A 16,630-nucleotide genomic window follows, 5' to 3' on the forward strand; every position below is an offset into this window, starting at 1 on the left:
ATCGATCCCGGCTCTGGGTCACTGTCCGTGTGGAGTTTGCACATTCTCCCCGTGTCTGTGTGGGTCTCACCCCCACAACCCAAAGATGTGCAGGCGAGGTGGATTGGCCACACTAAATTGCCGCTTAATTGGAAAAAGAAAAATTGGATACTCTAAATTTATATATATTAAAATAAACAAAAGACAAACGAAAAAGAAAAGCCAGCGCTCAGCTTCATGAAATGGACTGAGAGGTTTCCTACCTGACTCCCAGAAACTTGGGCAGTTCTCCAGGGGCTGATGTTTCTGTCTCCATCTTCAAGCTGTCGATGTGGGCGATAGAAATCACGGTGGCAGCTACGTACCAGGGCAAGCCCATAAATGAGCAAAGGGCCAAAAGGATAGCCACCCAGAAAAGGTCCAGGTGATAGCCAGCCCCTTTCTGTCAACAAAAGGGGAAACAGGTTCCAGTTTATTAATATTGCATTGATGGGAAAATCAAAGCCCTGAACACGCCGACCACATTGAGGAATAAAGGCAGTGAAGGTGAGACGGAAGCAATGGAAGGCACAGGAAATTCCTCAGGAACGTGGCAACACAATTTCAACTGTTAGTTAGTCGATATCAGTCTCTCACCACACCGACAGCAAGTCATGGCTTTCACTTTTAAGACTTGAGCACAAGATCTAGACTGATATTCCCACTGACACTGTTGAGGGAGCAGCGCAAGATTGGAGGGTCAGTACTGTGAGGGTGCTACACTGTCAGAGGGTCAGTACTGAGGGAGCGCCGCACTGTCAGAGGGTCAGTACTGAGGGAGTGCCGCACTGTCAGAGGGTCAGTACTGAGGGAGCGCTGCACTGTCAGAGGGTCAGTACTGAGGGAGTGCCGCACTGTCAGAGGGTCAGTACTGAGGGAGTGCCGCACTGTCAGAGGGTCAGTACTGAGGGAGTGCTACACTGTCAGAGGACCAGTACTGAGGGAGTGCCGCACTGTCAGAGGGTCAGTACTGAGGGAGTGCTGCACTGTCAGAGGGTCAGTACTGAGGGAGTGCCGCACTGTCAGAGGGAGGGTCAGTACTGAGCGAGTGCCGCACTGTCAGAGGGTCAGTACTGAGGGAGTGCTGCACTGTCAGAGGGTCAGTACTGAGTGAGTGCCGCACTGCCAGAGGGTCAGCAATGAGGGAGATCTGCACGGTCAGAGGGTCAGTACTGAGGGAGTGCCGCACTGTCAGAGGGTCAGTACTGAGGGAGTGCTGCACTGTCAGAGGGACAGTACTGAGGGAGTGCTGCACTGTCAGAGGGTCAGTACTGAGTGAGTGCCGCACTGTCAGAGGGTCAGTACTGAGGGAGTGCCGCACTGTCAGAGGGTCAGTACTGAGGGAGTGCTGCACTGTCAGAGGGTCAGTACTGAGTGAGTGCCGCACTGTCAGAGGGTCAGTACTGAGGGAGTGCTGCACTGTCAGAGGGACAGTACTGAGGGAGTGCTGCACTGTCAGAGGGTCAGTACTGAGTGAGTGCCGCACTGTCAGAGGGTCAGTACTAAGGGAGTGCTGCACTGTCAGAGGGTCAGTACTGAGGGAGTGCTGCCCAGTCAGAGCTTCAGTACTGAGGGAGTGCCGCACTGTCAGAGGGTCAGTACTGAGGGAGTGCCGCACTGTCAGAGGGTCAGTACTGAGGGAGCGCTGCACTGTCAGAGGGTCAGTACTGAGGGAGTGCTGCACTGTCAGAGGGTCAGTACTGAGGGAGTGCTGCACTGTCAGAGGATCAGTGCTGGGAGTGCTGCACTGTCGGAGGGTCAGTACTGAGGGAGTGCTGCACTGTCAGAGGGTCAGTACTGAGGGAGCGCTGCACTGTCAGAGGGTCAGTACTGAGGGAGTGCTGCACTGTCAGAGGATCAGTACTGAGGAAAGGCTGCATTGTCAGAGGGTCCGTACTGAGGGAGTGCTGCACTGTCAGAGGGTCAAAACTGAGGGAGTACTGCACTGTCAGAGGGTCAGTACTGAGGGAGTGCCGCACTGTCAGAGGGTCAGTAGTCATAGTCATAGAATTTACAGTGCAGAAGGAGGCCATTCGGCCCATCGAGTCTGCACTGGCTCTTGGAAAGAGCACCCTACCCAAGGTCAACACCTCCACACTATCCCCATAACCCAGTAACCCCACCCAACACTAAGGCCAATTTTGGACACTAAGGGCAATTTATCATGGTCAATCCACCTAACTTTGGACCACATCTTTAGACTGTGGGAGGAAACCGGAGCACCCGGAGGAAACCCACGCACACATGGGGAGGATCGGCAGACTCCGCACAGACAGTGACCCAAGCCGGAATCGAAGCTGGGACCCTGGAGCTGTGAAGCGATTGTGCTATCCACAATGCTATCGTGCTGCCCAATAAAGTACTGAGGGAGTGCCGCACTGTCAGAGGGTCAGTACTGAGGGAGTGCCGCACTGTCAGAGGGTCGTTACTGAAGGAGTGCTGCACCGCCAGAGGGTCAGTACTGAGGGAGCGCTGCACTGTCAGAGGGTCAGTACTGAGGGAGCACTGCACTGTCAGAGGGTCAGTACTGAGGGAGCACTGCACTGTCAGAGGGACAGTACCGAGGGAGTGCTGCACTGTTAGAGGGTCAGTATTGAGGGAGTGCCGCACTGTCAGAGGTCAATGCTGAGGGAGTGCTGCACTGTCAGAGGGTCAGTACTGAGGGAGCGCTGCACTGTCAGAGGGGCAGTGCTGAGGGAGTGCTGCACTGTTAGAGGGTCGGTATTGAGGGAGTGCCGCACTGTCAGAGGTCAATGCTGAGGGAGTGCTGCACTGTCAGATGGGCAGTACTGAGGGAGTGCTGCACTGTCAGAGGATCAATACTGAGGGAGTGCTGCACTGTCAGAGGGTCAGTACTGAGGGAGTGCTGCACTGTCAGAGGGTCAGTACTGAGGGAGTGCTGCACTGTCAGAGGGTCAGTACTGAGGGAGTGCTGCACTGTCAGAGGGTCAGTGCTGAGGGAATGCCGCACTGTCAGAGGATCAGTACTGAGGGAGTGCCGCACTGTCAGAGGATCAGTACTGAGGGAGCGCTGCACTGTCAGAGGGTCAGTACTGAGGGAGTGCCGCACTGTCAGAGGGTCAGTACTGAGGGAGTGCTGCACTGTCAGAGGGTCAGTACTGAGGGAGTGCTGCACTGTCAGAGGGTCAGTACTGAGGGAGTGCTGCACTGTCAGAGGGTCAGTACTGAGGGAGTGCTGCACTGTCAGAGGGTCAGTACTGAGGGAATGCTGCACTGTCAGAGGGTCAGTACTGAGGGAGCGCTGCACTGTCAGAGGGTCAGTACTGAGGGAGTGCTGCACTGTCAGAGGGTCAGTACTGAGGGTGTGCTGCACTGTCAGAGGGTCAGTACTGAGGGAGTGCTGCACTGTCAGAGGGTCAGTACTGAGGGAGTGCCGCACTGTCAGAGGGTCAGTACTGAGGAAGTGCTGCACTGTCAGAGGGTCAGTACTGAGGGAGTGCCGCACTGTCAGAGGGTCAGTACTGAGGGAGCGCTGCACTGTCAGAGGTTCAGTACTGAGGGAGCGCTGCACTGTCAGAGGGTCAGTACTGAGGGAGTGCTGCACTGTGAGAGGGTCAGTACTGAGGGAATGCTGCACTGTCAGAGGGTCAGTACTGAGGGAGCGCTGCACTGTGAGAGGGTCAGTACTGAGGGAATGCTCCACTGTCAGAGGGTCAGTACTGAGGGAGCGCTGCACTGTCAGATGTGTTCTTTTCCCAGGTGAGCCGATGTTTCTGATCTGAGCAGTTTCAAAGTCACTATTCAAATGTAAACAGAGCAAGCGCGCCCTCCTAATGTGCTCCAAATATTTATCCCTCAAGCTGCATCTGATCAAACGGTATTTGTAACTTCGTTAACTGCTGTCTGTGAGAACCTGCTGTCTGTAAATCTAATGTTGGATTTCCTGTAATTTTACACTTCTAAAGTACTTCTTTGGCAGTAAAACATTTTGGGAAATCAGCAAAGACGCTTTCTAAACAGCAGCTCTTTCTTTTGAACACAACTGGTGATTTAACTTTGAACGCCAGACATTTATTGTGCCTGTGACTGCCCTGTTCCAATTGTTGGAATGAATTCCTGGCCAAGGTGACAGATGATCCACCTTCTGGACATGAGCTCAATCTATTCTCTTATCAGAAATCAACAAATGTGCCCAGTGCTGCTGAAGGGTATGTGGCCAAAACTCTCCCCATTCTATTGAAGGGAAGATCGATGGAGGTGAAAGCAAGCGATCAGGTGAACACGCAATGGAAACAATTTATAAAGCAAAAAACAGAACCAGCTCCAAAAATATAGACTGGGGAAAAACAAGAAGAGTCGCTCCGATATTGTCTGGCCCTCGCCACCAGTGACTTCATTCTCTCAAGCTGAAAAATATATATGGTCTGTCAGTGAATTCAAACAAGACTTTCCATCATCCTGCTTAAGCAGAATACTTTGTTCTCTTCCATTTCCCATGAACTCCTCGCATTCCCAGGGCTGTGCCAAACCATCCTTGAGATTTGCAGTGACAGACTCAGAGATTTGGCTCCACTGACGGGAGTCACACGAAACAGATGCTGACTGCCAAGACTGGCTTTAATGTCAATCTTCCAGAGATATGTCACTCAAGGAAACAAAATGAACTGGATTATGGTCTGCCACCGTGCGACAAAGATAATCCACCAAATAGTCCTTCTCACGGCCATTTAATTGTCGGGCAGAATTACTATCACCCTCCCCCGTCACGTTGCTAGGCTCCGTGTACTTGGTTTGTGTTTGTGGCCTTCAGAGAGAAAGTTTCCTCATCCCTGAACAACACGTGTTTCATTAGGTACAGATGAGGAAGAACGTTTCCATCTCTGGAACAAACCTGGTCCCTGCTCCCCTTCAACACAGCCTCCAGCTCCCCACCTACTTCAGAACCTTCACATGAAGAACTCCCTGGTGTGAACATAGAACCTTCAGTGCAGAAGGAGGCCATTCGGCCCATCGAGTCTGCCCCGAACCCACCCAAGCCCTCACTTCCACCCTATCCCCAGAACCCAATAACCCCTCCTAACCTTTTTGGTCACTAAGGGCAATTTATCATTTTTGTCTGACAACTGATATCGTATTTTTAATTTCTTTGTTTTGAAGGCGGGAAGGTGCAATGATTGTGGTGTGAGCATCTATAGATTCCTTCACTTCAGTAAGAGTCATGTCTTCCATCCACCATTGAGACATGTCCAGTGTCACCGTGACCACCTGTTGGTGTTCCTTCCAACAGGAAGAAGGATGTCACCAATAAGAAAACATGGTCAGCCGATAGATGCATTTGAAGTAGTGTTCCATGTTTACTGCTTTCCCATCATCAATTACTTTCTCATATCCCTCTACAAAGCCACTTCTCATTCACCTACTTCCAAGGTGGAAAAGTTTACGGGCGAGATTGTCCGCAAATGCGGAGAATCGTAAAGGTTGCCGTGGGACAGGCCGTGACCCACGGCAGCCTTCACGCCCACTTCCGGGGCCGACTCTCCCCCCCCCCGGGCGGGGCTAGGAGTGCGGCCCCGTACGTCACGGCGGCGCGGCCTTGACGACGGTTGTCAAGGCCGCACGCCAAGCGTCACGCCGGCTGACGCGGCCGCGCATGCGCAGGTTGGCGTCTTTTCCCTCAGCCGCCCCGCAAGACGTGGGGCTTGATCTTGCGGGGCGGCAGAGGGAAAAGAGTGCGTCCGTTATGGATGCACGGCCTGCGATCCGTGGGCACCGATCACAGGCCTATGTCCCCCTTGGCATGGCCGTGGTACTGCCGTGCCAATCGGGCCCCCAGATGCCCCAAACGGGCATCTGGTGCCCGTTTCACGACGGCAGCGACCAGGTGTATTTGCTGCCGTGTTGAAACGGGCGTGAAGGCCCGGCCGTTCGGCGATTCGTGGCGTGGGTCGGGCGTGGGAGGGGGAGAATAGCGGGATGGCGTGAAAAATGTCGGGAGGCCCTCCCGCTATTCTCCCACCCAGCGTGGGGGGCGGAGAATCGCGCCCTACATCTCCACGGTCTTTTCTCCAAACTCAAATCTCTTCTCACCAGACACTCATAGCTGTTCCCTGCAATCTCTCCAAGGCTGGTGACTGAGTGAGCAGGAAAATAGCACACGGCTGTACGCCTGAGTCATGTTCATACTATTTTGGTTGAACCAATTGAACTAAATTAAACAAAATAAGGGACAAATCAAAAGAGCACCCCTTAGAGGAAACTGGAAGGGTAATTTTTACACGTTTGCGCTGTTGGACTAGAAGCAGGAGGACACAATGAGCATTAGCTGAGGTCAATGTGTCTCACTGTTGCTGACTGTTTAGCACTGAATATGCAGACCCTGAAAGGGAAGGTCTCTAATCTCATCCTACTGGGCGAGGGGTCCCAACACTTGGAGCTTCTACACTCCAAACACAGGGTGAGTGGAGAGTCCCGAGGAGATTTACTCAAATGGGACCAGATTTACTCAAATGGCTTCCAGGCAGGTGGAGAGACTAGAGAAGGTGCGGTTGCTCTCCTTAGAGCAGAGAAGGTTAAGGGGAGATTAAATGGAGGCGTTCAAAATTATAACAGGCTTTGTTAGCGGAAATGAAGATAAATTGTTTCCACTAGAAGGAGGGCCAGTAAAGAGGATTCAGATTGAAGGGAATTGGCAAAAGCATTGAGGGAGAGTGAGTAGAATGTTTTTTGCACAGTGAGTTGCTGTGATTGGGAAGGCGCAGCCAGAAAGGGCGGCGGAAGCAGATTGAATAATTACTTTCAAAAGGGAATTAAATAAATATTTTAAAATTTAAAATTTGCACGCTTATGGGAGATAGAGCAAGGGGAGTGGGAATAACTGGACAGCTGTTCCAAAGGGACAGCATGGGTATGATGGGCCAAACGTCCTCATTCTACCGTGTGTGACTCAACAGCACACTCGGCTTTAGCTCACTGGGCTAAATCGGTGGCTTTTAAAGCAGACCAAGGCAGGCCAGCAGCACGGTTCGATTCCCGTACCAGCCTCCCCGAACAGGCGCCTGAATGTGGCGACTAGGGGCTTTTCACAGTAACTTCATTGAAGCCTACTCGTGACAATAGGCGATTTTCATTTCATTTCACAGCACATTTCCAACATCGCTGACCTTCAACTTGTGCTCCTTCCTGTTGACAATCACCGCGGTGACCTGCTGGTCCATGAAGATCAGGATGGTGATGAGCAAGGCGGGGAGCCCAGCGGCCAGACACACCCACCATGGGTTACCCCCAAATGGAGGCACAATCCAGCCTCGGTTTGGACTGGTCGGCTAGAACAAGAACAGCAAAGCAGCAAATTGAACCAGAAAGCAACCAAAACAATAACCACAGCCGCCGGTAAGGACTGTTCCTACAACCCACTTCCTGCCGAACCCGCTAGCTTTAAACCGGCTACCACCACCGGTCAATGGTGGTCAACAGAATGTCTTTAACCACACCCTCTTTAGACAGGAACCAATGTGTGTCAGTCTGCTTTAGCAGGTAGCTCTTGCGAAGAGAAGGATGGGAAAGATCCCAGGGCACTTCTTTGAAGAAGAACAGCGGAGTTCTGCCAGGTGCCCCGGCCAACATTGGTCCCTCAATCAATGCCACTAAATCAATTTTTTAAAAAAAAATTTAGATTACCCAATTATTTTTTCCAATTAAGGGGCAATTTAGCGTGGCCAATCCACCTACCCTGCACATTTTTGGGTTGTGGGGGCGAAACCCACGCAGACACGGGGAGAACGTGCAAACTCCACACGGACAGTGACCCAGAGCCGGGATCGAACCTGGGACCTCAGCGCCGTGAGGCGGTTGTGCTAACCACTAGGCCACCGTGCTGCCTATGCCACTAAATCATAGCGCTGAGGTCCCAGGTTCGATCCCGGCTCTGGGTCACTGTCCGTGTGGAGTTGGCACATTCTCCCCGTGTCTGCGTGGGTTTCGCCCCCACAACCCAAAGATGTGCAGGGTAGGTGGATTAGCCATGCTAAATTGCCCCTTGATGGGAGAAAAATGAATTGGGCACTCTAAATTTAAAAAAAAAATCAATGTCACTAAAAAATAGATGATTTTTCTCATTCTCACATTGCTGATTGTGGCATCTTGCTATGCGTAAATTAATTGCCACTTTTACGACATTTTAACAGGGACAGGTAAGGGTCCAATGCTCAGGGTTAAGAGCCATGGCCAATGGCAGAAGCAGTGAATTTTTGGGAATGATGGAGAAAGAGCAAGAAGCTTGAGGGGCAATGGCTGCCTTAGGGACGGAGGAGGATCCTTTGGAAGAGGAATTGTGTTTTCTTAACAACACCCATGGGCCTGAATTTTTCGGATGGCCTCCCGAAAGGTGGTGAGGACACATCCCCCGCCGACTCCCAACAGGCGTTGACTGGCAGCAGGTGGGACTTCCGTCTGCATTTGGAAGGAAGTTCCACCGTGGAGAGTTGCTGGCCAATCTAATTGGCGTAGAGCGTTTTATAAACCTCCATCAAAACCCTCCCTGCTCTTATATTCTGGGCCTCGGTCGAGGGCGGCACAGTAGCACAGTGGTTAGCACTGCTGCTTCACAGCTCCAGGGTCCCAGGTTCGATACCCGGCTTGGGTCACTGTCTGGGTGGAGTCTGCACGTTCTCCCCGTGTCTGCGTGGGTTTCCTCCGGGTGCTCCGGTTTCCTCCCACAAGTCCCGAAAGACGTGCGTGTTAGGTGAATTGGACATTTTGAATTCTCCCTCTGTGTACCCGAACAGGCGCCGGAGTGTGGCGACTAGGGGATTTTCAGAGTAACTTCACTGCTGTGTTAATGTCAGCCTACTTGTGACAATAAAATGATTATTTGTTATTATGAGCTGCATAATTAATACACCATACAAAGTACTATTGGGCATAATTGCAGTTCATCAATTAGCAGGATGGGATTTGGAGGAGTGGGGTTTCAACTCAACTACAAAGGCAAAAATATGGAGTGCAGAGCGAGAAGACATGTCACATTTGCAAGAAATGAGTAAACAAAGAATCATATGATCGACAAACCTTGAACTCGCTTGGCACAATAAGCTTTGGTGTATCTACTCCAACCAGAGCATCGAGCCCACAGAAGATCAGGATGGCGAGGATGATGGCAAAGTCACTGATGAGCTTCCGGATCTGAGGAGGTGAAAAACAAGAGGATAATGAATGACCAATGATCCCACACAAAACCGGAAGGCAATCCAACACCAGCTAGTCAGAGGTCTATTCAGCTGTTGAGATGTCCAACTCTCTTCCCAATTGTAAGTTCTGAAAAGTGATTGACTTATCTGTGAGTTGCTGGGCAGCATCAGAGAAATCTCAGTGGACCCACAGAACAATCCTTCATTTCTGGGGCTCTTGGATTAAGCCCCACACTTTTAAGCCAACCATAAAATCCGGCCAAACTTTACACTGGCGGCGAGATACAGCTGCAAGTCTCAGAGAGATAAATACCTGAGCCCATATCCAGGCTGGAACTCTCAGGGTATTACCAAGGGAGCACTGAATTGTGCAATAAGATGTTAAACTGAGGTCTCTTCTGTCCCCTTGAGTAGATGTAAAACATCCCATTGCCTATCTAGAAGAGCGAAGAGTAGAGTGCGGAGGGCAAAGGCCACCCTGGTGCCCTGGACAATGTTAATCTCTCGGCCAATATCACTGAAACGCACATTCTGGGTTTGAGAACTCGCTGTGTTCAAACTGACCGCTCTGCTCCTGCATCACGACAACGCCAGAGCACTTCATTGACTGCAATGGGCTATGGAATGTCCTGAGTACAAATGTCTTGTGTAACCAGCTGTGTCATTGCTGGAGATTGCAGTGTCAGCAAATCCCACCAAACGCAGATCATTCAACTCTGCAACTCTCTGTGGGATCTTTCTGTGCGCAAACTGGCTGCTGCATTTGCTTCACCAACAGTTAATTATGCTTCAGAAATAATTCACTGGGTGTAAAAGTGGCTTTCTAACCTTTCCGACTTGAGAAGGTTATGGAGCTACAAAAGCAAAATACTGCAGATGCGAGGAATCCGAAATAAAGAAAGAGAATGGTGAAGTGCTCAGGTTCAGCTGCACCTGCGGACAGGGAAGCAAAGGTAATATTTTGATGAAAGGTTTTTTTAACTGGGATGGAGATTAATGCCCAGCTTCCTTCCCCCGACCCCCCCCCCCCCCCCCCCCCCCCCCCACGGAGGTATGTTGGGAGATGGGGTGGGTGGGGCTGTGGGCAGGATGTACGGTGGAGATTCTATCGCCCGTCCCTCCCGGGCTGGAAAGCTGATGATGGCCTCCCTGACGAAGGCCGGCTGATGACTTTAAGCAGCCAAGCAGGGGCCTCATGTTCCCCTTGCTGGTATTGAACCAGGAATTATAGAATAGAACCATAAAAAGATGTGGTCAGGTGGATTGGCCACGCTGAATTGTTCCTTAATTGGAAAAAAAAAGAATTGGGTACTCTAAATTTATAAAACAAAGAATGGAACCATAAAATCCCGACAGTGCAGAAGGAGGCCATTTGGCCCATCGAGTCGGCACCGACCCGCTGAAAGGGCACTCTACTTCGGCCCACACACCCGTCCTATCCCCCAACTTTTTTTATATTTGTTCATGGGTGGGCAGCACGGTGGCCTAGTGGTTAGCACAACCGCCCCGCGGCGCTGAGGTCCCAGGTCCGATCCCGGCCCTGGGTCACTGTCCGTGTGGAGTTTGCACATTCTCCCCGTGTCTGCGTGGGTTTCGCCTCCACAACCCAAAAATGTGCAGGGTAGGTGGATTGGCCAAGCTAAATTGCCCCTTAATTGGAAAAAATAATTGGGTAATCTAAATTTATTTTAAAAATAAAAAAAAATATTTGTTCATGGGATGTGGGCATCGCTGGATGTGTCAGCATTTATTGCCCTTGAGAGGGCATTTAAGAGTCAACCACATTGCTGTGGGTCCCGAGGTACATGTAGGCCAGACCGGGTAAGGACGGCAGATTTCCTTCCCTAAAGGACATTAATGAACCAGACGTTTTAATTCCAGACATTTTATTGCGTTTAAATTTCATCAAATTAATAAATCTGCAAGATATCCCGAGGTGGGATTCGAACGCGGGTCCCCAGATCATTACCCTGGGCCTCTGGATGATTAGCCTAACTACAATACTACTATGCCACCACAATCTTTGGACATTAAGGGGCAACTTAGCGTGGCCAATCCACCTAACCTACACATCTGGACTGTAGGAGGGAACTTGAGCACCAGAGGAAACCAACGCAGACACGGGGAGAATGTCCAGACTCCAGCCAGTCACCCGGAATTGAACCCAAGTCCCTGACGCTGTGAGGCAACAGTGCGGCCCTGGCCGCACCCCTGCCCTTACTTTTGGCACCCCTTCTCGCCTAACCCTATCCGGCGACCCATTCCCTGTGAACCCCTTCCTACCCACACTCAACGCTATCTGGGGTTCCACTGCCGATCCTCAAGGTGGGCTCATGTGTAATTCCAGCAGTGGCCACCGCTGCTGGTGGTGCTGCGAGCACTGGAGCTCTGATTGGCCATCAGCTGTCCCGGGGCGGAGATTTTCATCCTGGTGTGGGCTTAAATCGAGCGTGAGGTCTCTCGCAACCCAGGTAAGTGTATGATTACCTCGGAATAGTCGGGTCTCCCAGAAGGAAGTAGCATGGAGTGCTCACAATTCTCCAACTGGTGGGCGAGACCCCCCATTGTCCACATTAAATTCCATCCTGCATAGACTCTGCTAGGTCTGCCGGGCATTTACACCACTTTCTGATTTTGTTCAAGGTTCTACAGTTCCTTCTCCAGTGTGCTTCTAACGTTACAGAAGATTGAGGAGTAAGTTTAAAAAAAAATTTAGCGTATCCAATTATTTTTTTCCAATTAAGGGGCAATTTAGCGTGGCCAATCCACCTACCTTGCACATCTTTGGGTTGTGGGGGCAAAACCCACGCAAACACGGGGAGAATGTGCAAACACCACACGGACAGTGATCCGGAGCCGGGATCGAACCTGGGACCTCGGCGTCGTGAGGCAGCAGTGCTAACCACCGTGCCACAGTGCTACCCTGATTGAGGAGTAAGTTGAGGCAGACATTGTAAGTACACAGTAACACAGAGGAGAATGGTAAAGGAGCTCCATCAGCCATGATACCAGCTTCCCACCTGTGTAACGGATCTCCGACAGTAAATGGAATTTCCATTCGAGGATCGGGTTACAGGCAGATCCGACCTCGATGCAATTAGCTCATTATCACTGTCCTTCTCATGCTCATTTGATTATTCCCCACTCTGGGCCAATGGTTTCACATGACCCATGTGCCTTACTCACCTGTGTCTCCAGTAACTGTTGGACAGAGTGAGGGGGGAGGGCTCATTCCCTTTATATTTATAACCGCAAGCATTGACAGATTCCCACTCTGGAGAAACGAGGCAGTGAATTAAAAAACAAATTTTCCAGAAAATCTAGCCTTGAAGCAGAAGAGTATTTTGGGGGTGAATCAAAGAATGAAATACTTTTACAAAACACACATACACTCACACAACATAAAACCTCTTCTATCTTATGCAGGCAATCAACAATGCCGTGCCCCAGGAATAAATGCAACGTACCAGCGACACTGAAACTAATGGAATCAGTGACGAACTTCCTTCATGTTGCCCATAACCCCAGAATCAACAACACCTTGTAACTATATAGTGCCTTTAATGTGCCAAAATGCCCCAGGGTGCTTCACAGGAGGGTTACAAAGCAACATTTAACACCAAACAAATTAAAGAGATATGCAAGCAAATGACCATAGATTTAGTCATTTGATTTTAATGAATGATTTAAGGTTTTGAAGGAGAATAGAGAAGATAGAGAGGATAAAAAGGTAGAGTGGATAGATAGGGTAAAGAGGGAGAGAGGATAGAGAGATAGAGCAGGTAGAGAGGATAGAGAGATAGAGTGGACAGAGAGATAGAGAGGTAAAGAGATAGAGAGGATGGAGCAGATAGAGAGACAGAGTAGAGAGGCTAGAGAGATAGCGAGGACAGAGAGATAGAGAGGTTAAGAGATAGAGAGGATGGAGCAGATAGAGAGACAGAGAAGTAGAGAGGCTAGAGAGATAGAGAGGACAGAGAGATAGAGAGGACAGAGAGGATAGAGAGGTAAAGAGATAGAGAGGATGGAGCAGAGAGAGGTAGCGAGGCAGAGAGGATAGAGAGATAGAGAGGATGGAGCAGATAGAGAGGTAGCGAGGCAGAGAGGATAGAGAGATAGAGAGGATGGAGCAGATAGAGAAGTAGCGAGGCAGAGAGGATAGAGAGATAGAGAGGGTGGAGCAGATAGAGAGGTAGCGAGGCAGAGAGGATAGAGAGATAGAGAGGATGGAGCAGATAGAGAGGTAGCGAGGCAGAGAGGATAGAGAGGTGGGAGAGGACAGAGAGAAGATAAAGAATTCTCTTCCTAAATCTCTCCATTTCTCTCTTCTTTTAAGAGGCTCCTTAAAATCTACCCTTCTGGCCAAGCTTTTGTTCACCTGTCCTAATATTTACTGAAGTGGCTTTGTATTAAATGTTTGTACTGTAACATTCTTAGGAAGCATTTTAGGAAATTTTCAAGCGGACACTCTTTTAGAGGGAGGGTGAGCAGCCAGAGGTCGTCCACATTGGGATCGGGGATACAGGCAGGAAAAGGGTTGTGGTCCTGAAGGTAGATCTTAGGGAGTTAGGGAGCAAATTAAAAGGCAGGACCTCATGAGCAGTAATCTTAGGATGACCCCCAGTACCACATGCTAGTGTACATAAGAATAGGAGGATTGAGCAGTTCAACAGGTGTTGAGTAAGAGGGTGGGCTTTAGATTTGAGGCATTGGGCCCTGTTCTGGGGCAGGTGGGACCTGTACAAGGAGGGTGGGTTACACCCTCACACGACTGGGTCTAACATCTTTGGCAGGGGGATTTGCTAGTGCTGTGGGGGAGGGTTTAAACTGGATTACCAGGGGGATGGGAACCTGAGATGAAATTCAGAGTGGAGAGATGATAAACTGGTGATGGGAAGTAGTGAAGTGTAAACTGATAAGGAGGATGCATCAGACAGCAGTATCAAGGTAAACAGAATACTTGCAGAGTTTGATAGAACTAGAGTAGGCAATAGTTAGCCATTAGATGAGGTCAGAGTAAGGGCGAAAGTAAAAAGTCTAAATCAGGATTAATGTGAACAATTGTGAATGGACGGAGTGTGGTTAATAAGATTGGTGAACTATAGGCACATGCTGACAAATGGAACACAGATATTATTGCGATAACAGAGACCTGGCTTAAAGAAGGGCGTATCTGGGTGGTAAATATTCCTGGGTACAAGATGTTTTGGGAGAGGCAGGAAAGGAAGAGAAGTGGTGGAGCGGCTGCATTGATTAAAGATTGATTACAGTACCGGAGAGAGAGGATGTTCACGAGGAGTCATTGATAGAATCTATGGCTGGAGGTGAGGAATGAAAAAGGTGCAATAACATTGATGGATGAAGCACACAGATCACCCACTAGTGGAAGGAGGTAGAGAAACAAATTTGCAAAGAAATTACAGAGAGGGGCAAGAATTATAGTGTAATTATAATGGGGGATTTCAATCATCCAAATATGGGCTGGGATAAGAATAGTGCAAAAGGACAAGAAGAGCATAAGTTCCTGGAGTCCGTTCAAAATAATCAAGGTTACGGCGATAAGGCACGGGAGTGGGACTAGGTAGAATGCTCTTTGATAGAGCCAGTATAAACTCGATGGGCCAAATGGCCTCCTTCTGCACGGTAAAGATTCGGTGATTTAAGGTGCCAGAAAATTACAAGCTGTTCGTTTGGAGTGTAGAAGGGGGAGGGGGAAATTTTGACGGTGGGGGGAAGAGAGGCGGGGGGGGGGGGCACAGAACATTTTATGACGAGGCACTCCCAATACAGAACTCTGTCCAATCGGATTGGGGTTGCATCCCTTCTTTTCTCAGGCATTAAGGTCAAGGGACGAGGCAGGAAACTGAGTGGCGCCTCAATGTCTCACCCATTCCCCTACCACGCATGGCCATGTAATGCAATCCCCTCCACACACTGCCAATGCCCCTGAACAAATTAACTAACAGCAGCTTTAAAGTTCCAAAAGTAAAGCACAAAGTCTGGGAACAATGTTGGAGTGACCCAGGTTGTCGCCAGCGATAAGGCAACAGACAAACGAACATTTACTTTGGCGAGCACAGAATGGGGTTGCCTCACAAAGCTGTACGAAGGCTTTCCTGGCAGTGGGTGTAAGCTTTGATGGATCTCTGTGCTCAATCCGCTTAAAAGTTCCGTGCCCGACTTTCAAAGCCTTTTCCTCAAGTTGGCAGCTGGTGGGGCTCTGCTGGAGTATGGTGTCGGAGCTGAGTAACGCACTGAGCTTAACCACAAGCCAAGATGACATAGTCAAAGCATTAACCAAATTGAGCCACTTACTGGGGCAATCGGGCCTGTGTTTTGATTCACTGGGAGAATTCTGCAGGCTGCAAAGAATGAGAGGCGTTCACTCCCGGGGCTGATTCACCATCACAGTGGTGGAAGGGAGGGGTTGGAGTTTGGCGGGGACTCAGGGATGGGAGACCGGAGTCTGTACTGTTTCTGCGTCTCAAACCCACCTCGGAGGGGGGGTGGGCGAACAGCAGCTCATTAAGATTTTGATGCCCCCTTAACTGGCCTGGAGACAGGTGCGTTCGCTGTCCAATTAAGGGTGGTTGGCGGTCTCTCAATGTGATAGGACCCGTCAGAGGCCTTCCAGATTGAGAGAAACCGCAGGCTGGACTACAAGCTCAGGGCACCGGGAGGGCACTTCGACATGGACGCTGTTCTCACACCAACATCTTAAATAATTCAAACTAGGATAAACAGCCAGGCCACCACTGATAATGGTGGTGGGGGCAGGAAGGGGGTGCTGGTTGGGGGGAATCTACACCCAGGTAATGAGGGGGAGGGGCGGTCTGTCTGGAGAGCTGGGGCCTCCTCCCCGACTCCTGCCAGGTCCCCACCTTTAAGCAGTTGATATCCTCACTGTTTTGCTGGGAAACTGGAGGCCGCCTGGTAAATCCAGTTGGGATTCACAACTCCGCTGCCCATGTCTTAACTCACAGCAAGTCCCACTCCCCCGTCAACGCTGTCAACGCTGACACACACTGGCTCCCGGTCAAGCAATATCTTGATCTGAAAATTCTCATCCTTTTTTCCAATCCGTTCATGGCCTCGCCCTTTCCTCCAGCCCTGTAACCCTCGACAGCTCTAGCCTCTTGTGCGTTCCCCATTTTCATTACTCCATCGTTGGTATGAATGCCTTTTGCTAAACAGGCCCCTGCTTCTGTAATTCTCTGCCGAAACCTCTTCAACCTGCTAGCCCGCTTTCCTCCTCAAACGCAGTCATGAAAGCTCTGACCAAAACTTTGCCTTCTGTTGCCGCGAACGTGGGGAGGGGGGGGGGGTCACATGACCTCCCGGCCGAGGCCTTGGCAAACCTCAGACCACGCGATACCCTGTCGATCAGGGCAAGGCGCACGCGATTTAAGCAGTCTGGGGCCTTTAACACCTGCAGGACAGATCCCTTTGAGGAGAGTTGGAGTCGC

At 50.3% G+C, this 16,630-nt stretch overlaps 1 protein-coding gene across 13 annotated transcripts in view; it reads right to left on the reverse strand.

Annotated features, from left to right (window-relative positions):
- The window catches only part of LOC119963540 (electrogenic sodium bicarbonate cotransporter 1-like), a 296,890-nt gene that overhangs the window by 31,264 nt on the left and 248,996 nt on the right, over window positions 1–16,630 (reverse strand). For all 13 annotated transcript variants that reach the window (XR_005460119.1, XR_005460120.1, XM_038792824.1 and 10 more), the window contains 3 exons: window positions 9,046–9,159; window positions 7,140–7,301; window positions 243–421 (listed from right to left, as the gene is read on the reverse strand). Coding sequence is in view for 11 of the 13 variants with exons in the window: in XM_038792824.1 (XP_038648752.1) it covers window positions 243–421; window positions 7,140–7,301; window positions 9,046–9,159 (455 nt within the window). In the remaining 2 variants the exon portion in view is untranslated. The remainder of the gene's footprint in view (window positions 1–242; window positions 422–7,139; window positions 7,302–9,045; window positions 9,160–16,630) is intronic.

This window comes from Scyliorhinus canicula, chromosome 3 (genome assembly GCF_902713615.1).
Source record: "Scyliorhinus canicula chromosome 3, sScyCan1.1, whole genome shotgun sequence".
NCBI classification, from domain to species: domain Eukaryota; kingdom Metazoa; phylum Chordata; class Chondrichthyes; order Carcharhiniformes; family Scyliorhinidae; genus Scyliorhinus; species Scyliorhinus canicula.